At 45.7% G+C, this 21,077-nt stretch overlaps 1 protein-coding gene across 6 annotated transcripts in view; it reads left to right on the top strand.

The window, feature by feature from the left end:
* GAPVD1 (GTPase activating protein and VPS9 domains 1) overlaps positions 1-17,324 on the top strand; it is a 75,733-nt gene extending 58,409 nt beyond the window's left edge. For all 6 annotated transcript variants that reach the window (XM_040442689.1, XM_040442688.1, XM_040442687.1 and 3 more), the window contains 6 exons: positions 3,647-3,806; positions 5,052-5,239; positions 7,758-7,971; positions 12,406-12,478; positions 12,925-13,122; positions 15,483-17,324. In XM_040442689.1, coding sequence (XP_040298623.1) covers positions 3,647-3,806; positions 5,052-5,239; positions 7,758-7,971; positions 12,406-12,478; positions 12,925-13,122; positions 15,483-15,623 — 974 coding nt within the window. In that variant the 3' untranslated portion in view covers positions 15,624-17,324. The remainder of the gene's footprint in view (positions 1-3,646; positions 3,807-5,051; positions 5,240-7,757; positions 7,972-12,405; positions 12,479-12,924; positions 13,123-15,482) is intronic.
* The last annotated feature ends 3,753 nt before the right edge of the window (positions 17,325-21,077 follow it).

Below are 21,077 nucleotides of genomic sequence, written 5' to 3'. Positions count from 1 at the left end.
ATAGGCATGACTCAGGCAGCATACATACATCCCTCCGTCTGTGGTTGTTTTCTCGCAGGTACGTTGCTGGCCATGTGCAGGTACCCCATACATGGCGGGGTGCTTGCACTCTCGCTGGATCCGCTGTCGGCCATATGCATGACCCCTCTTCCGTGGGCGGTGTACGCACTCTCGCTGGATTCGCTGCCTGCCATGGGCATGCCTTCCTTCCTCAGGTGACATACACACATTCTCACTGACTGTGTTTGTCTCTCACCAGTACGATGCTGGCCATGTGTATGACTCCCATATATGGCGGGTGCACGCACTCTCCCTGGATGAGATGCTGGCCATGTGCATTACCCCCCTTTTTTTCTGGGTGGCATGCTACACTCTCACCGGATACCTTGCTGGCCATGAGCATTGCCCTCTAACATGGGTGGAACGCTTGCACTCCCATTGGATACGGTGCTGGCCTTGTGCGTGGCCACCCCTCATTCCATGGGCAGAATTTGGCACGCTCATGAGATTCACGGCTGTCCTTGTATGGCTGTGCTGGACTTGTACATGTCCCCCTTCATTGGCAGAGTAGTTGCACTCTCGCTAAATCAGTGTTGGGTGTATTATTGCACACTCACTTAATGCTAGGATAACCCTGTGCATGTTCCCCTTTCACTAGGTGGACCTCCTGCGTTCATGCTGGATTATAGGGTATGTCCTGCTTCTCTGAAGTAGGTACGGCCTTAGGCATCACTCCCTTTTGGGACCTGCCTTTGCACTCTTGCCAACTGCAGTTTGCCAGATACAATTTCCCCCCTTTTCGGGGCGGACTGCTTGCGTTCCATCGCATGCTATACTAGGCTTGTGCATAACTCCCTTTCAGGTTGCACTTTGCAATTCCGTACATGCTGTGGCACTCTGTGGCGAGCCCCCCTTTCTCGCTAAATTAACCTTTTGCAGTGAGCGGACGTTCTTGTGCGTTGTTTGGGCCGTGTATGCCTTCTCCTCCTGTAGGTGGGTTGGCCTTCTCACTGCTTACGGGCTGCTCGTACGTATGCCTCATCTACTTCCTGCGGCATACTTTTGTTTTCTTGGGATACGATGCCTGCCACAAACCTTGCACTCGTCTCTAAGGAGTTCATTCTGTCCACCTGACCCGGACGGGCTCTACTTGCTCTCTGCTGCACGGAGCTGGGTGGTACTCATTCATTTAGTTGGCCCTTCATCCCAGGGAATGTTCGTGGTTCCTAGATGCGTGCCCATTCGTCCTTCCGCGGTATTGCTTCCCTGCGCTAGTGGTCACATGGTCGAGAGTGCGGTTGTCTGGAGCGCCCCTCGAATTCTTTGTTGGCTCTGGCAGGACTGCGGTTCCCTTGCCTGCTGCAATTTCCTCCTCTTCGGATGTAGTGTGGTATGAGTCCTTCCTCTTGGCGCCTCTACGCTACAGTCTGATCTGCTACCAGGTGCGGGCCGCTTTTCTCGGGAAGGTCACCCAAATTCTCTTGGGTGCTCGATTACCCAGGTCAGAGGACCTCCACCTTGGGTTCTTCAGGGTATTCGCCTTCTGCGAGGCGGTGAACCGGGCATCTCACAGTGTAGCAGGGTTCTGCTTTTGAGCTGTCCTATGGCTTCCCTGTTGCCCACTCCTCCGTTCGGTTGGAGGGTGTTATGCCGGCCTGTCTCGACTACCTTATCTCGCCGGCTCTGTTTGGCCCCCGCTCGGTACAGATCACTCTGATGTGGCTTCTGTCCTGCCAGACTTCAGAGGTTGTTCCTTCACTGTCCTCCCCTCTGGGGAGAGCATGGTTGTCATGTGGATGGTTCCGGTGTTCCTTTTGGCCTCGTACTGTCTCCCTTGTTCACACTGGCTGTATTAGCTGTGCCGATTTATCGAGTCTACCGCGTTCTGTCCTCCCGCTGAGTGCAGATTGTGTGGTCCATTCTAAGACAATGGTCCTGCTGTAGACTTACCTTCTCGGTAACTTGGGGGGACTACCTTTCGATCCAGATTGTCCTTTGATCTCCTACACCGGGACTGTAGAACATAGCTACATCAGCATGGACTATAGCCTGTCTTGTCCTGGCATCTGGCGGATGCTGGGCGGACCCTTTTGGTTCCTTTCCGTCTGTCCTTCTGCTCCCCCACTCGGGTGGATACGGGACAACGTTGCTCGGGGGCCGACGGGACCAGTTTGTCAACTTCTGCCCGTGTTACTGGTCTGCGCCTGATCACATTTGGTTTTTCGCCCGCTTGCCAGGCGACTCCAGCGGGTTCGCTACTGCCCGCTCCTGGCTGTATTTCGTCCAGGATCTGTCGTAAGACTTATGGTTTTTTTATCTGGGGTTCTGTGGGAAGCTGTGCATTCCCCACTCTGACTTTTCTCTCCCCATGGTTCTGTCTTTTTTCCAGTCCGGCCTGGACCTGGGACTGGGATTCCTTTACTTGAGGTATCAGTGTCAGCGCTGTTCTTCCTCTTCCAGCGTTCCCCAGCCCTCTGGGCCTGTCAAGACCTTCTTACTCGAAATGGCTCTTTGGTTCCTCTGTACTGTCCTTCGGTACCGCCCTGGGAACTACATACTGAGTTCTCGGCGCTCCAATCTTGTCCTTGGAGCCGTTACAGAAGTTCTCTCTACCCCTCCTGTCCTGTACGGTTGTGTTTCCGTATCAGTCGTGTCTCTGACGGGTGCCTGAATGGCCCCCTTTTTGTTCTGAGCCTTCTGTCTTTTCCCAGGACAGGGCTGTTCTACATCCCGTTCCTTCCTTCTGAAGGTGGTGTTTGCCTTTCGCTTCAACACTTCACCAATTTGGACGTTGTTTGGGCCTTGCAGTTTTTACTTGGAGATCTCCGACTCTTGTCGACGTTCGGTCTCTTGGGTTTCCTGGAGGTCCGCGCTTAGAGTTGACGGACTCCAGGGTGGTTTTCCTCCGCTTTATCAGATTGGCTATTGCTGAGGTTACCGCACCGAGGGCAGGATTCTGCCTTTACTGTCACCGTTCATTTCACCAGAGCGGTCGGTGCCTCCTGGGCCGGAGGCTTTGGGCTTCGGCCATGCATTTGAGCAAGGCGGCCACAGGTCTTCCTTGCACGCTTTACAGAGTTCTACAGGGTGCATACTCTGGCTTCGGCGTATGCTGCCTTGGTCCGCCTGGGTCTGCAGGCGGCGGTTCCTTGATGCCTTCGGGTGCTTCGCCTTGGAGCTGTGGTCCCTCCCCTTTTGGACTGCTTTTGAACGTCCCAAGGTCTTCTGTGTCCCCCAAGGAAACTGGGCGAGAAAACGAGATTTTTGTATAACTTACCAGTAAAATCTCTTTCTCGCTCTTTCCTTGGGGGACACAGCACCCACCCATTCGTTGTTTTTCTCTACACGGTTTCCGAGTTTGTGTTACCCGTTGGGTAGTTGGCTTGTTGGTTCCTTGTTGGACTTTGCCTTTTCTCACTGCTTGGACACGCAACTGGCAGTCTCTCTCTCCAGGCTGAGGGTATAGCTGTGGAGGAGGGGCTTAACAGCTTTCACTTAGTGTCACGCCTCCTATGGAGATGAGCTATACCCAAGGTCTTCTGTGTCCCCCAAGGAAAGAGCGAGAAAGAGATTTTACTGGTAAGTTATACAAAAATCTCGTTTTTATGTAATTTTTCTAAACTACAATTTAAAAATCTCATTGCAGACAATGAGATTGTGTGCTTCCTGAAAGTCCAGCTGGCCGAGGCCATTAATCTACAGGACAAGAATCTCATGGCCCAGATTCAGGAGACCATGCGCTGTGTGAGCAGATTTGACAGCCGGACTTGCAGCAAGATCCTTGCATCCATAGCCGAGGATTACAGGTATGAAGGGACATGTGCAGGTGTAAGAGCACAGTTCACCCTCTAAGGCTGGGTTCACGCGGGCGTGTCCGGAATAGGTCCAGATGCGTCCCGGTGTATTTCGGCAAACCCGCGCGATTTAGATACGCAATTGCAGTCAGTTTTGACTGCAATTGCGTTCCGATGTTCAGTTTTTATTGCGCGGGTGCAATGTGTTTTGCACTCGCGTGATAAAAAAACGACTGTGGTACCCAGACCCGAACTTCTTCACAGAAGTTCAGGTTTGGGTTAGTTGTAGTGTAGATTTTATTATTTTCCCTTATAACATGGTTATAAGAGAAAATAATAGCATTCTGAAAACAGAATGCTTAGTAGGTGATCAATTGAGGGTTAAAAAAATAAAATAAAAAATTAACTCGCCTTCTCCTCTTGATCGCGTAGTTCCCGGTCTCTTCTTTACTACTTTAATGATGAACTACCGGCTAGGACCTGTGGTGATGTCAGATCACATGCTCCAATCACATGGTCCATTACCACGGTGATGGACCATGTGATTGGAGCATGTGATCTGACGTCACCACAGGTCCTTTAGCCCACAACTCATCATTAAAGAAGTAAAGAAGAGACCGGGAACTACGCGATCAAGAGGAGAAGGTGAGTTAATTTTATATTTATTTTTTAACCCTCAATTGATCACCTACACGAAGCTGGATTGGCATGGTGCTGGCATACAAGCAATATTGTTCTCTGATATTTCTTTGGTATAGGAACACAGGAAGTGACTTTGCCATCTCTGATAATTACACTTATATCTTTGGAAACTCTCAACGATTATTCACATTATCCACATTTCATCTGAGTCTTGCTGGCAGTCAGGAAATACACCACATACTATATATATATTTTTTTTTTATGGAGGTGGACCTACAGTATGTATAGGAAAGTGCATGGTGCAGCATTTTACTATACAGTTGGAAAAAAGGTTGTCAGTCTGGCAGTGGCCAATGCTAAAACTGGTGGAGGAAACGGTACATGCAATAAATGGCCAACAAAGTAATACATGGGCAGATCGGGTCTACCAGAGTGGGAGCTGCTCCTTTTTCCAACTTTTAGGGAATTCTCAGTGGGGAGTCCTCCTCTATGATGTCCATATGCCATGGTTGGGCATTCTCTTTTAAACAATGAATTAGAAATGATTATGTCCTGTAGATTCTTTGCATTTACTTCCTTTGTACCGATTTAAGATTTACCTGCTGGTTATTGCAGGAAAAGGGCCTCCTATATTGCATATCTGACGAGATGTCGCCAGGGGCTACAAAGCACACAGGCTCACCTTGAACGGCTGCTGCAGAGAGTTCTTCGTGATAAGGAAGTCTCCACGCGATATTTCACCACTGTTTGCGTCCGTCTCTTGTTGGAGAGCAAAGAGAAAAAGATCCTGGAGTTTATTCAAGGTAATTGATTAGAGCAGGGTTCAGCAACCCCCGACCACAACTACCAGCACACACCTGGAAGAAGAGCCGAGCAGGAGTTTCAAAAAGAAGAAAATGTTTTTGCATCGCCACATCCCAAAACCCATAACTTTATTTTTCTTTCTACTAGGGCAGCACGATATGGGAATTTTGTACGATTGCGATTAGGGCCCTAAAAATTGCGATAACGATATGCGATGCGATATTTTAAGGGAATTGTGATAGAGGTCTATTTGCTTGGATTTTCCAATATGAGCCGCTGATGCGGCTGGGTATGACATAGTTATGGGGGATCTGTGGATGATGCACAGTTATGGGGATCTGTGGATGATGCACAGTTATGGGGGATCTGTGGATGATGCACAGTTATGGGCAATCTGTGGATGATGCACAGTTATGGGGGATCTGTGGATGATGCACTGTTGTGGGGGCTCTGTGGATGATGCACTGTTGTGGGGGCTCTGTGGATGATGCACTGTTGTGGGGGCTCTGTGGATGATGCACTGTTGTGGGGGCTCTGTGGATGGCACTGTTGTGGGGTGGATCTGTGCTATGATGCTGTTGTGGGGTGGATCTGTGCTATGACGCTGTTGTGGGGTGGATCTGTGCTATGACGCTGTTGTGGGGTGGATCTGTGCTATGACGCTGTTGTGGGGTGGATCTGTGCTATGACGCTGTTGTGGGGTGGATCTGTGCTATGACGCTGTTGTGGGGTGGATCTGTGCTATGACGCACATATAGCATCTTATGCTGGTCCCCCTCATGGCCCTATGTGTCCCCTCATGTGGCGCACATAACTGGCTTTGTGTGTATTTCACTAGTGTGTGAAACAATCTCACTCCTATTGATAACATGGCCAGCCTCTGTACTCACTGTCACTATGAATGGACTGCAGCGAGCTGGCCGGTCGGCGCGTGACTGACGTCACTTGGTAACGTTCCTCCCACTTCAGGAAGCAGAAGCGTTACTAAGTGACGTCAGTCATGCGCCGGCCGGCCCGCACGCTGCCGTTCGCTGCAGTGCATTCATCGTGAAAGGTGAGTACAGAGGCTGGACCTGTTATCAATAGGAGAGAGATTGTTTCACACACTAGTGAAATGCTTTACACACAAAGTCAGTTATGTGCGCGGGGCCCCTTCATATATAATCGCGGCATTTTCGGGTCGGCCAAGTCGCCATATCGCATTTGCCGATTATCGCGATTCGATTATTTTTTCGATTTATCGTGCAGCCCTTCTTTCTACAGAGCTGGGTGAGGGCTTCATTTTTGCAGGATGATTTTTAGTTTTCATTAGTATCATTTTAGGGGACATACTTTGATTGCTTTTTGTTCAGTTTTTTTTTGGTGGCGACCAAGCAAAACGCAGCAATTCTGACATTTTATATTTTTATGGTGTTCACTGGACGAGATAATTTACATGATATTTGTGTAGTGCGGGTCTTTATGGACACACTACATTGCCAACCAAACATGCAGAGATTTTTTTTAGGATTTTCTTTTTTATTGGTGATTGGAGAATTTTATTCCCCTAAGGGCTCTTTCACACTTGCGTTGTTGGGATCTGGCATGCACTTCCGTTGCCGGAGGTGCCCGCCGGATCCGTAACAACGCAAGTGAACTGAAAGCATTTGAAGACGGATCCGTCTTCAAAATGCGTTCAGTGTTACTATGGCACCCAGGACGCTATTAAAGTCCTGGCTGCCATAGTAGTAGTGGGGAGCGGGGGAGCAGTATACTTACCGTCCGTGCGGCTCCCGGGGCGCTCCAGAATGACAGAGCGCCCCATGCGCATGGATGACGTGATCCATGCAATCACGTCATCCATGCGCGTGGGGCGCCCTGACGTCACTCTGAAGCGCCCCGGGAGCCGCACGGAAGGTAAGTACACTGCTCCCCCGCTCCCCACTACACTTTACCATGGCAAACAGGACTTTAGCGTCCCGGCAGCCATGTTAACCATTCAGAAAAAGCTAAACGTAGGATCCGATAATGCGCCGAAACGACGTTTAGCTTAAGGCCGGATCCGGATTAATGCATTTCAATGGGCATTAATTCCGGATCCGGCCTTGCGGCAAGTGTTCAGGATTTTTGGCCGGAGCAAAAAGCGCAGCATGCTGCGGTATTTTCTCCGGCCAAAAACGTTCCGGTCCGGAACTGAAGACATCCTGATGCATCCTGAACGGATTTCTCTCCATTCAGAATGCATGGGGATAAAACTGATCAGGATTCTTCCGGCATAGAGCCCCGACGACGGAACTCTATGCCGGAACACAACAACACAAGTGTGAAAGAGCCCTAAGTCGATTCGCATAAAACTTCATTCTAATACTGTACAGCGCAGACAACAACGGTTTTGGGACCCCCAGAGATTTGAATAGAGCATGCTGGGACTTGTAGTTTCACAAGATCTGGAGTGCCGGAGGTTGCTGATCCCTGGTGTGTACCCCTTTTAAACATGTGTGTCCTTAGGTTTTATTTTGTGTTGCTCTTTGTCCATAGATTTTCAGAAGTTAACAGCAGCCGATGATAAAACTGCACAAGTGGAGGAATTCTTGCAGTCCCTGTACGGAGCGATGGCCCAAGATGTGATTTGGCAAAATGCTAGCGAGGAGCAGCTACAGGACGCGCAAACTGCGATTGAGAGAAGCGTGATGAACCGTATTTTTAAGCTGGCCTTCTACCCCAACCAGGATGCCGACGCACTACGTGATCAGTGAGTTGAAGGGAAAAGGAGGCAGATTAGGAGAAGTGAGTGATAGATGGGGAGGCAGAACTCTTAGGGCTCTCCCACACGAGCGGATGCCGTGCAGGTAATCCGCTGCGTGAAAGACAGCCAAGCCCCGCTCCGGACATCAGAGACACAGAGCAGTAACATGACTGATAATGCTCCGTGCCTCTCTGATCTTTTTACTACATAAGAACGGTGACAACTTTATCTCACTGTGATTATGTAGTAAAAAGATCAGAGAGGCACGGAGCATTATCAGTCATGTTACTGCTCTGTGTCTCTGATGTCCGGAGCAGGGCTTGGCTGTCATTCACGCAGCGGATTACCTGCACGGCATCCGCTCGTGTGAAAGAGCCCTTAATGTGTACTTCTGGTTTTAGGGCGTATTAATGGAGCAGGTAAACAGCTATTCCGTGGTTTATTACTGGCATAATGGATCCAGACGTGTAGGAAGACCACATCTGTGAATTCTACGATTTGAGCCCTCCACCAAGGGCACTGCTCACAAATGTGGTAGTGTTTTAATGGAGACCAGTCCCCTCTCCTGACATGTCTGTTTTAGTAACTATGTGCATTCCCCATGTAGTTACGATTCTGGAGCATTTATTATTATGAATCTATATTGTGCCTTATCTGCATGTTTTCCTACTAGAGGTTTATGAATGAAGGTGTAACCAGTAGTGGGCGAGTCCCTGCATAGTGTCATTATCAAATCAGTGTTGTGGGTGTCACTAGGGGTGGGCGATATGACCTAAAATCTATATTGCGATATAATTTTAAGCATGTGCGATATGCAATATATATTGCAATATATTGTTTTCTATATTTGGTTGGTATTCAGGCATTCATTGGAATTCAGGCATTCATTCTTTCCTCCCCTCCTCCTCCTATAGGGGTTTAGGTGTCACTATTGTAACAGAGCTTCTGACGTGTCCTAGTGACAGCACAAATTTTGGTCATGGCCCATGGGCCACCAATCTAATTGGAAGGGGCAGAAGTGCTCTTCTTGAGTCACAGAGAACAGTGCTTCTTCAAGGCCTGAGCACAGCCAAACACCTCTACTCCTTTGTCCTAAGACTGATCAAAAATTTAGACATAAGGGGTGATTTTCTATGATACACCAAAGATCCTTTTGATTAAGCTTTCCCCTTTAAGTTCAGTGGCGGCCCACTAGCCTTGTGTAGTCAGTTTCCACTCTATAGTTAGCATCTCGTTTGCACGCTGCGGTCTGTATACTGCTCATGGTGGCTGCTTTGAAATCCAGGAGACAATCTCTTAATGTTACATAAGGGATTTTTTGCCATATTGTTACATCTGATGTCCTGAAGAATGACCTCTTTCTGGAAAGAAGCTGAAAGTCTGGCTTCTTTTACTCCAGCAATTATTTATCACAGGGGGAAGCCAGGAGCAGCCATGTTATCCCTGCAGCATCTGCTGGGGAACATTAGCATTAAATTAGAACTCGCACAAAAATGTTTATTCTCTGACCTGTTAGGGCACTTTCACACTAGCGTTATTCTTTTCCGGTATTTTATTTTGTCCCAATGCATTCTGATGGAAAGCAATCCATTCAGTATGCATCAGGATGTCTTCCGTTCCGTCCCCTCTACGGTATTTGACCTGGATAAAATTTCAGAACACTACCGTACTTGCCGGCATTAATTTCAATTGAAATGTATTAAAGGGATTATCCCATCTTAGACAATGGGGGCATATCGCTAGGATATGCCCCCATTGTCTGATAGCTTCGCTCTGGGACCCGCACCTACAAGGAGAACTGAGCGTAGAAACTTGAGGAGGGTGCACTACGCATGCGCAGCCGCCCTCTATTAATTTCTATGGAGCCGCCGAAAATAGCCGAGCGGTGGCCGCGCATGCGCGGTGTGCTCCCATTCATTTCAATGGGAGAGGCGGGGAGCTGCGCCTGGTGGTGGATGGACCCCGGGAAACCAGGGGTCCTCCAGCCACAACTCTCCCCAGCTCTGTTCTTCTTGTGGTGGGACCCGCACCTGTCAGACAATGGGGGCATATCCTAGCGATATGCCCCCATTGTCTAAGATTGGATAACCCCTTTAATGCCGAATCTGGTACCAAGTGTTCCGGAAGTTGCTGCATCGTCTGATCTGGTTTTCCAGTCTGCTCATGCGCATTTCTTTCTAGCTTTGAAAAAATTAAATACCGGATCCGTTATTTCAATGAATAAGTCAAACTGATCTGGAAAAATTAAGATTTCCGTTTGCATACTGATTTCCAGATCCGGCGGGCAGTTCCAGCAATGGAACTGCCTGCCATTCTCTAACAAAACTAGTGTGAAAGTACCCTTAGATAGTTACTTGATGTAAACTGTAGTGAAGGTAATCTTCTGACCGGTGAATCTAGTTGTGAGTTATAGCCTCCCTTGTGATCCTCAGCTCTCTGATCTCCAACTGACACACGACAGGAAGTCGGTTACTTCTCTATTCATTCTTATGAGACTGATATTGAGACTCCCTTAGGAATACATAGAGAAACTGGCTTCCTGTCCACACATAAGACGTTGTGTTATTTGGAGATCAGAGTGCTGGTCACATGACACAGCTGAGGATCAGAAGGGAGGTTATAACTCACAAATACAGTTACTGATGAGAACATTACCTGCACTACAGTTTACATCATGTACCTTTCTAACCGGTCAGAGAATATTTTTTTCTTGTAAGAGTGCTATTTTAAATGAATGGCCGTACATGAAATGCGTTGTAAGCTAGAATTTATTTTGCAGAACAACACTGTTCCTGCATAGACGAGAAGGGAGGGCCAAGTGGGGGAGCCGACTCTGATGTTCTTATGCCTCGATAGGAGAACCACTTTAAAACCAGAAGTACCCCTTAATGAGACTGCCCAGTCTCCACGTGTATGAAATGAAAGTGTAAAGCAAAGTATCAGAAAGTCGCAGCACATTTCATTAAAAGGGTTGCCCCATGAATATTATTATAGCGCTAAATATAACGGATGGAATTATTTTAAAATTAGGCTCCTGTGTCTATATATTGCTGTTACATACTTGATATCATGCGCCCTACTGTTCTTTTGATTCCCTCACAGGATGTCCACCTAATGGGCCCATGCTGGAGGTCACACATGCTCAGTCAGTTCGGCTGGATCTTTTTATGTATGTGGTGTAGTGATTCCTGTGTGCAAGCCAGACAATAAAAATCAGAATACTATAAGTGTAATTGGGAGAGGAGGGTGTCATAACAAGTATGTAACGGCAATATTTAGATATTGTACGTTATTTTTTTTTTTGTTAAGTTATTCCAATTAAATAGTGCGATCACATGGTAAATTGACATTTAATCATGGGACAAACCTTTTAAACAATTAAGAAGAGAGGTGTTTTTTTTTCCCCCCCATTAAAACTGGTGACCTGCTTATATAGAGAGTAAATGATAGACCCGGCCATATGAACTAAAATGCAGGATTTCTTATATAATCCCAGTCAGAAGGCCTTCACTAGAGGACTCTATGCTTCATCACAGCCGATTCACTAACATTGGCAGTGCTAATCCCGAAAATGAACCCAGCTGAGCTGTCGCCCAAGGAATTGGCAAGGATACCAGGATAAAAGAAAGAATGCACTTGCTTATATTCTGTAAAACATGTAATGTGTTATGGCTGCAAGTGCCCAGGCCCCTCAGCGATGTGCTCCGATAACCGCTGTCCTCTGGCCTGACCTCTCCTACTGCGTCCTCCTCTGGTTTGGAGATCTTGCACGAGCACTGGGCCTGTGGATGCGCACGGCTCTGCTCACTATGGGCAGAGGCACTGATCTTAACAGTGCGCAGGCCCAGCGGTGACCGGCGCTCGCGCAAGATTTCCAAGCCAGAGTAGGAGGACGCAGTAGGAGAGCATGGCCGGCCAGAGGACTGCAAGGGGAGCAGTTATCTGGGCACATAGCTGAGGGGCCGTGGCACTTGCGGTAGCTAATTTGCATAACTTTATAAAGTACTTTTTTCCAGGATTTTTTACGTGGGACAGATACGGGATACTATTTTAACTGGGGCGGGCAAACATTCTATAATGCAATCTGAGCGGTCTAAAATGCTCAAAATAGGTGACAGACTCCCTTTAATAAAATATCACAAAATTCACATTGTTAAAATCAGGGCCCCCTATTAAATTTTTAATATTTGGTATTGTTGCTGATTTACGGTGTAGCGAGCGCAGCGATCTAACATTGACTAACTCCATGCATGGGACCACTGTAAGATGCCCCTCACCCTCTGCTGGGAAGCGGTAAGGTGCCCTGTGGTACTAGCTTTTGTTCTTCTTGAAAATGTCAGGTCAGGTGAGGATAAAGATTGTCTGATTTACTTGTCTTGTACAGAATTAATTTCATTGCCCTTTTTTTTTTTTTTTTTTTTGTTTTTAACCCCCAAACAGGGTGTTATACGAACACATCCAAAGATTGTCCAAAGTGGTGACAGCCAATCACAGAGCTTTACAGATCCCGGAGGTCAGTTTACAAGTCCTGTTTGTGAGATTCAGAAAGGATTGTGCTTAGACTTAGGACTCTTGCACACGACCGTATGGCTCTTTCAGTATTTTGAGGTGCGCGAAAAACGGATCCGCAAAAAATACGGATGACGTCTGTGTGCATTCATTTTTTTTTTGCGGAACGGTACTGCTAGCCCCTGATAGAACAGTCCTATCCTTGTCCGTTATGCGGACAATAATAGGACATGTTCTATTTTTGAACGGAAATACGGAAGGCATACGCAGTAGCTTCCGTTTTAGTTTTTTTTGCGGATCCATTGAAATGGTTCCCTTTTTATGGTCAGCTTTACAGACTGACAAAATCTTTCTGCCGTTTTATGTGGGAGCACCTGGCCTGTCTGTAACGCATAATTTAGAGGTTCCTTTCCCGAATAATAACCTTTTCTCTCTGACGGCTTCTATTAGGTCTACTTGAGGGAAGCTCCGTGGCCTTCTGCACAGGCTGAAATCCGTACCATTAGCGCGTACAAAACTCCCAGGGACAAGGTGCAGTGTATCCTGCGCATGTGTTCAACCATTATGAACCTTCTAAGTCTCGCTAACGAGTACTCCGTCCCTGGAGCCGATGATTTTGTCCCTGTCCTGGTATTTGTCCTTATTAAGGTAACTAGAAAGATCACCTAATCTCCGTGAATATTTTCTCTGTGTTGTATGTTACGGCCTGCTTTGGTTTTTACCGTTTGAAAACACACACACACCATACAAATTGCATCCTTACTTTATGTATTGGTCTGTGTGTGTACAATGTAACACCCAGACCCCGTGTCCATTCTGCCATCAAAAAAATTAAATAAAATGTGGGCTAAAGAGATGGTATTGGGCATGTCAAAGGTGGGGACTTTTATCGAAGGAGAAGAGAGCTGCGGTTTTCCATGGTGGAAGAAAATGACTCAGGCCTCAAAGTTATGGTTGCTCGGTTTCTGATAAGTTCTGGAATTCTATAAAATGATGTTACTGCTATAGTAACCCTCACTCCAAAGGGTACCTTCACTTGTGGCAGAAGATTATTCACCTTTAATGGAGCTTGCAGAAATCCATGCGCTTGCTGCTCCATTGAAATGATTGGAACAGATTTTCAGAGGCTGAACTTTCTGCCGCGTGTGAAGGCATCTTACTGCAGCAGCTTCAATGCTGTCCATTGGCTCTACACAATGAGACATGGCTCTCAACTGGCTGGGCGATTAATCAAAATAATTTGCCCCTTTGCATTATAAAAATGGGACTAAAATAATAAAATTCATGAATTTTATTAAAAAAAATAACACTTTTTTTTCTCCATAAAAAGTGATTTAAAAAAAACACATCTATAGTATCACTATGTTCTCCACATTTCACGTAATTAAGATAACGTTATTTAAAAAAATTAAATAAATGTTAAGTCCTGATGGTACCTATGGACACTTCATCTTGTCTTGCAAAAAATAAGCCGGTATACGGGTACATTGGTGGAGCAATGAATAAGTTCTGGCTCTTGGATTGTGACGACATAAAAACTACCATATGAAAAACAAATACAACTATACATATTTGGTATCGTATTGACTTGTAGAATCATCGTAACACGCTAGTTATGTGGCACCGTGGTAGTACGTTTTAAAGTGAAAAAACAATGATGGAGTAGTTTTTTTCCATTACCACCGTTAAACAATGTTATATGTAAACCAAAATGTTATCACTAAAATACAATTTGTCCCACAAAAATAAAAAAGGAAAAAAAAATAATTGCGAAAAATCGCCCACTCTACTCAACAATGTGATTTTTCAATGTGACTGTTTTGCCAGCTGCGTCCTCTTCTGCACTGGTGCTGAACACGTCACATGACCACTGCCGCCCCGTAGCGAGCTGCGTACACGGTGACCACTGCCGCCCCGTAGCGAGCTGCGTACACTGTGACCACTGCCGCCCCGTAGCGAGCTGCGTACACGGTGACCACTGCCGCCCCGTAGCGAGCTGCGTGCACGGTGACCACTGCCGCCCCGTAGCGAGCTGCGTGCACGGTGACCACTGCCGCCCCGTAGCGAGCTGCGTGCACGGTGACCACTGCCGCCCCGTAGCGAGCTGCGTGCACGGTGACCACTGCCGCCCCGTAGCGAGCTGCGTGCACGGTGACCACTGCCGCCCCGTAGCGAGCTGCGTGCACGGTGACCACTGCCGCCCCGTAGCGAGCTGCGTGCACGGTGACCACTGCTGCCCCGTAGCGAGCTGCGTGCACGGTGACCACTGCTGCCCCGTAGCGAGCTGCGTGCACGGTGACCACTGCTGCCCCGTAGCGAGCTGCGTGCACGGTGACCACTGCTGCCCCTTAGCGAGCTGCGTACACGGTGACCACTGCATGCATTGTTTACACACATGGAACATTAAGGCTTCTTGAGCAGAGCAGGTGCCATAGCTGCCGGGTTTATGCGGTTTCACACAGCAGACACCGGGGGCTAATGTCTGTCTGTGATTGGTTATGACACTGATCGCAGATGCCGTGGTTAATTGTGACTGTGGCATCTGGGGCAGCTTTCCCCAGGGGAGCCGTTGGTTCCTAGTAGGAAGGATCCACCGATCCAGGCTCCAACAGCAGTAAGTTCATGTGGAGCCCTGACGGTGACAAGGCTTCATAAGAATGACGGTAACAGGTAAGTTTTACCACATAGGGAACACGTAAAAACAAAAATGGAAAATCTTCCAGTCCTGAAGGTGTTAATGCGGCTGCTGCAATAAGGAGTGAGGCTTACTAAACCAGTACAAATCATATGTGGCCTTGTCCGGTCTTTAAAGAATGTTTTTCAGTGCAGTAATTGGCACAATGCCGTCCATGCAGAAGGTACAGCCACCCTCCTATGGACGTTCTTGTGCTGGGTACTGCAGTGATGGGGCCACAGCTGTACCATTTACTATAGACCATAACATTGGATGGGAGTATGCACACGTATACAGAGACCCTTTATAAGGTTGTTACTGTTCACTTTTACAGGCTAACCCACCCTTCCTGCTGTCCACGGTACAGTACATCAACAGTTTCTACTCAAATCGTCTAACTGGAGAGGAGTCCTACTGGTGGATGCAGTTCACTGCCGCAGTGGAGTTCATTAAAACCATTGATGATCGCAAGTAACGGTGTCGGCCAGCTGCTTTATAAAAGGAAGTGACTTCTGCCTGCCAGCAGAGGGCAGCAGAGCCCTGCTTCTTGTATCATAGCTGTACAGAGAGGAGGTGGAGGAGCCTTTGTGTTGAAGAGGCCTGCACTGAGTTGGTTTTTCCTTCTTCTAAGTCCCTTCTCCATTTCTAACACTGCATCCTCTTACACAGACTTGATACTAAACAGAAATCATGTTTTTGCTCAGAATTTTATTTATTTTTTTGGTGTAGAAACGCAAAAAGGGACCACGTCGAGTATTTTAGATTTAAGATCCACTTGACAGCTCGTTTTCAGGTTGTCACTGCAATCTAATTAAAAGTAGCTATAGGGATTAGTGGCAATAATTGAGATTATATATATATATATATATGTATACGTAAAAACTCACTTTGCTGCCTTTTGGGAGTGAAGTGTATATAAAGGGTTGCGGGTTACAGTCACTTCAGGTCCCCTCTCCAACTATTGCCAAAATTGGTTGTGAATGGGATTTTTTTAAAATCAATATCCTCTATAGTCTTGGAAATCTAAAACAGCAGGATTTTACTTTTAGTTCCATCGCATCATGGTCTGAGCGGCCATTTTGTAATTTAATACAGCGAGAATGCAGCTTAAGATTGATTATTGGTATCCCAGAGACACCATCTATGTGTAAAGATTACTATGTAACTCCATGCCTGCCGGGAGATTTTAAACAGAACATTTCTACTATGGAAGAAATATCGGGGTATGTTCCCAAAGGGGGAAATCTGCAGCATTAACGGACGTGCCGCAGATCTGAAATCCACACCGCAGGTCAATGTCAGCATGGATACGGAGCAGATTTTCACCAAAGTGTCTGGATGAGATTTCTAAAATGTCATCCTCTTTGGTGCCACTAGAATGACAGTAGATTTTCCACCGCAATTGGGCGTCATGCACGTGACCGTAGTTTCGGTCCGCATCCGATAAGCATTTTTTTGCAGATCGGATGAGGACCCATTCATTTCAGCGGGCCCGAAAAAGATGCGGACAGCACACCGTTTGCGCTCAGCATCTGCACGTCCATTCCGTGGCCCGCAACAACAAAAAAGTCCTATTTTTGTCCGTTATGCTGACAAAAATAGGCATTTAAAACCGGCCGCTGGACTTGCAGAAGGGAAAATGTGGCAAGCACATGGACTGCAAAAACGGATATGGCCGTGTGCATGAGGCCTAACACGGTGTAAAATCTGCAGCATATACGCCACATGGGAACATAAACTCATGCACATGTTCAGGGTCACTAAATTTTTAATGGTCAGTCCTTTGGGTCCTGTAGAAGACCTTGTAAATCTTGTACCATAGGTGGATGTGTAGTATGTGTGTGTGCGTATTGATATGTATACATCTGGTGGAATTCATTGATCCAACACTGTAAAGTAGTTGGCTATACGTCTTCAAACGGTAGTCTTGGAAGATTCCCGATTATTTGGAACGACCGTACTGAACGTCGGATTAAATGGATTTTACCATATGTGTTCATATTTATACCCATAGAAAGAACAGTACATGGAACTTTTCTATATTATTACAGAATTTAACATGTATGATCTAAACGCAAGGTTGAGGTAGCGCAGAACAGATGGTTGTCTTCTGTAATATTTCCTAAGAAACTGGTAGTTTCTCTGCTTCTACAATAAACTTTCTGTAGAAAACCTGTTACATAACCCAGAATTCTTTTATCGGTTTTCACAGATTTGGGGGGGGTGTCATTTATCACAAAATGATCGTGTCAGTTAGTTGCAAAATAGGGTTTTGCAAATTTTTGAGGTTACTTATGCAAATTGGTTGCAACAGTTTGCATTTTGCACTACTTCTTAAAACTGAATAGAAAAGTTAGTGTGGTTAGATTACCAAGCCAGATCAAAAAGGCAAAAATGGTTGCAAGTTTACTCCAGAAAAAGGGACAAAGTACATGCCAAATTTATCAAACTTTTTAATTTTCCAAAAGAGCTGTGAAAAATTAAAGGTGGAATCTGATTGGTTGCTATGGGCAACTAAACCCGTTTTCCTTCACAATAGTTTGATAAATTTACGGGACATTGTGCGACATTTGATAAGTTTGGCAAAAAATAACAGCAACACAGACTATTGCCGAACTGAGTTAAAAAATGCCTCTTGTATAAATCTGCACTTTTAAGGAACTTTCCAGTCCTACTGTACTAATGAACTCCAGCTATATAGATCGGTAGTAAAAATGTTATCCAGCATTAGACAAAAGTAGAAACCCATCCCCAAATAAAGACCCAGTGTCACTCTTGTCCACTCATTCGGGGAGATTTATTAAGATGGTGTACCTATACGCCATTCTTGACCTCCCTGTGCTGGAGTGAGATGCGCCTAATTTATTAAGAGGCAGATGCCTGTCAATAAATTAGGTGCATCTGTGCACCAGAAACTGAGAGTTGGGGCAGACTTCATCAATAACCTCCGCCAGTCTCTGACAAAAGTCAGGGGGGGGAGGGGGGGGTGTGCCAGGAGTTGGACCCCTTACCGATCTGATATTGAGTGCCTATCCTGAGATCAGCTCATTAAACCACTTTAAACGGTATGATGATCTATTAAAACTGAACCAGTTATTACAAAAAAATGCTAAACAGGGGACACTTATACCTCTTCCCATTTGAGTCCTTGCAGCCAAGAAAGGTTACCTGACCATTATCTACATGCTTCTGACCAGACAGTAAAGAAATTGGTCATGCTAAACATGCTATATACAGGTGAAACTTTAAAAATTTAAATATCGTGCAAAACTTCATTTATTTCAGTAATGCAACTTAAAAGGAATTGCATTAATGCAATTCAAAATTTGAATTTTGTGTGAAAGGTTCAGTTTTCTAGGCTCAAAGTGTCACACTCTAGTCAGCAAATAATCCATACCTCCTGAGCAAAGGGGACCTGAGATTGTGACTTTGGGGTTTCATAAGCTGTAAGCCATAATCATCCAAATTATAACAAATAAAGGCTTTAAAAAAAAAAAATCTCGCTTTGCATGTAATGAGTCTATCTCATATATTAGTTTCACCTTTTATGTTGCATTACAGAAAAAAAAATGAGCTTTGCACGATATTCAGAATGAAACGTCGAGTCCATAGTAGGACTGTCCTTTCCTTGTCCGTAATGTGGACAAGAATAGGACATGTTCTGTCTTTTTGCGGATGCCACAGAACGGACATACGGATCTCTTGTGGCCCCATTGAAGTGAATAGGTCCGCATCCGATCTGCAAAAATGCAGACAAACAACGGTCGTGTGCATGAGCCCTAAGTAAGTACCAGCAAATGGCCTAACACCTTAGTAACCACCAATACATCCTTTATGGTGGTCACTAAGGAGACTTGGGCTAGGCAGCCATAAAAATGTCAATCAGCTGCTTCTAAGGCCACCAGGATATTGTCCTGTATTAAACAAGGCATGGACTCACGGGGCGGGGATGTAATGTTACCACTTTACAAAGCTTTGGTGCGGCCTCATCTGGAATATGCAGTTTAGTTCTGGACACCAGTCCATAGAATGGATGGCCTGGAGCTGGAAACAGTAGAAAGGAGAGCAACTAAACCTATAAGGGGCATGGAGGGTCTTGGTTATGCAGAAAGATTAAAGAATTACATTTATTGAATGGATTAAATTATTACATTTATTTAGCCCTGAGAATGGACAATAAAATACGGTGAAAAGCTATTCCATGTAAAATCCCTCAAAAACAAAGACCACTGCTTCTGTCTGGAGAAGAAAAAGTCTTCACAGGTGTTCAGGCTTCTTTACTGTAAGAACTGCGAGTCTGTGGAATAGTCTACCCCAGGACCTGGTCAGTTAAAAAAAAAAAAAATAATAATTTAGAAAAATTCTTAACGTAAATGACATTAATGCTTAAGAAAATGTGTAGAAGTCTGTGTCTTACTCCCCTTTACTAAAATTCACATGCGCACCTCCATCCCTGTGATGTCTGACCTCCGGCACTCCAGCTGGTGTAAAACTACAACTCCCAAGATGCACAGCTGTTATCAGAACCAAATAGAAATGAATGGAGCATGCTGGGAGTCATAGTTTCACCACAGCTGGAGTGCCGGAGGCTAGCCATCACTGCACTAGGACCTTTTCCTCTCTCCTTGAATGGAGGGCAAGCAGCATATTCGGACTATTGGACTACCGTAAATGGTTGAGCCAGCGCTCAAAGTCCCATAGTGAAGAACGGAGGGGTGGCCCCACAAGCTCTGCTATGGAAGAGTTTGCAAATAGTTGAGCACATGCACTCACCACAGCAGTGAATGGAGAGGACGCCGCCGTGCACAGTGGCGTATGGCATATCCTATCAATATGCCATAAATGTCCCAGATGGGAATCTAAAGTAAATTCTAAAGTTAGCAATTTTGTGGACTTAACCGGTATATATACATTTTTCATTTTATACTGTACAAAAACACATTCATATAGTTTCTTTACTTGCAAAATAATCATGCAAATTCTCGATTGTCACTTGGGGGACACAAAATGGCTGCCTCCAGTTTCCTTTGGACAAGCATGTGGATACCTACAGTAAAAGCAAAAAGGTAACAGTCTTATATGTAGTTAAGAGATTCCACACACAATGATAGTCCTGCTGAATCATCCCTTGGAGTTCTCCTTTAACATCTCATAGTTAGGACTCATGCACACGACTGTATGTATTTTGCGGTCCGCAAAACACAGAACTTCAAAAAATAAATAAGGATGATGTCCGTGTGCATTCCATATTTTGCGGAACGAAACAGCTGGCCCCTAACAGGACAGTCCTATCCTTGTCCGTAATGCGGACAATAATAAAATTGCACTTTCTATTCTTTTGCGGAACGGACATACAGAAAGGGAATCCACACAGAGTAACTTCAGTTTTTTTTTTTTGCTGACCCACTGAAATGAGTGGTCCACAAACAAAACGGACACAGAAAGAAAATATGTTCGTGTGCCCATGCAGCTGACCGTAGTTTGTGTGGATTATTTCTACGGGTATGCAAAAAATAAAATAAACATTGACAGTACAAAAATGTCTTCTGTGTATCGGTTCCACAAATGAAAGAACCCGTCCTATTATCTGTATTGTGGACAAAATAGTCATTTGTAGTAAGGGGAGGAAGAAAGATTTGGATTGCACACAGATGGTGTCCTTAATTTGTGGAAGCGTGGTTTCCGGACCTAAATACGTACACGGTCGTGTGCATGAGGCCTTAATCAAAGGTCAACCCTTCTGATAAGGGGTTTTGCTTTATGTCTTATCTGTTTGGATACACCTTCTTGTGGACGTCTTCAGAACACCCTGCAGTAGCCCCTGTTTAATATTTCTCCTATAATCCTACATACAAGAGAACCTGTAAGTATTTCCAGGGAGACTAAACAATGATATGAAAGAATCCCCTGCTTTTCTGTAAAATCTATA

The sequence above is a fragment of the Bufo bufo genome, chromosome 8 (assembly GCF_905171765.1).
Source record: "Bufo bufo chromosome 8, aBufBuf1.1, whole genome shotgun sequence".
NCBI lineage: Eukaryota > Metazoa > Chordata > Amphibia > Anura > Bufonidae > Bufo > Bufo bufo.
This window is presented reverse-complemented; position numbering and strand designations above follow the sequence as displayed.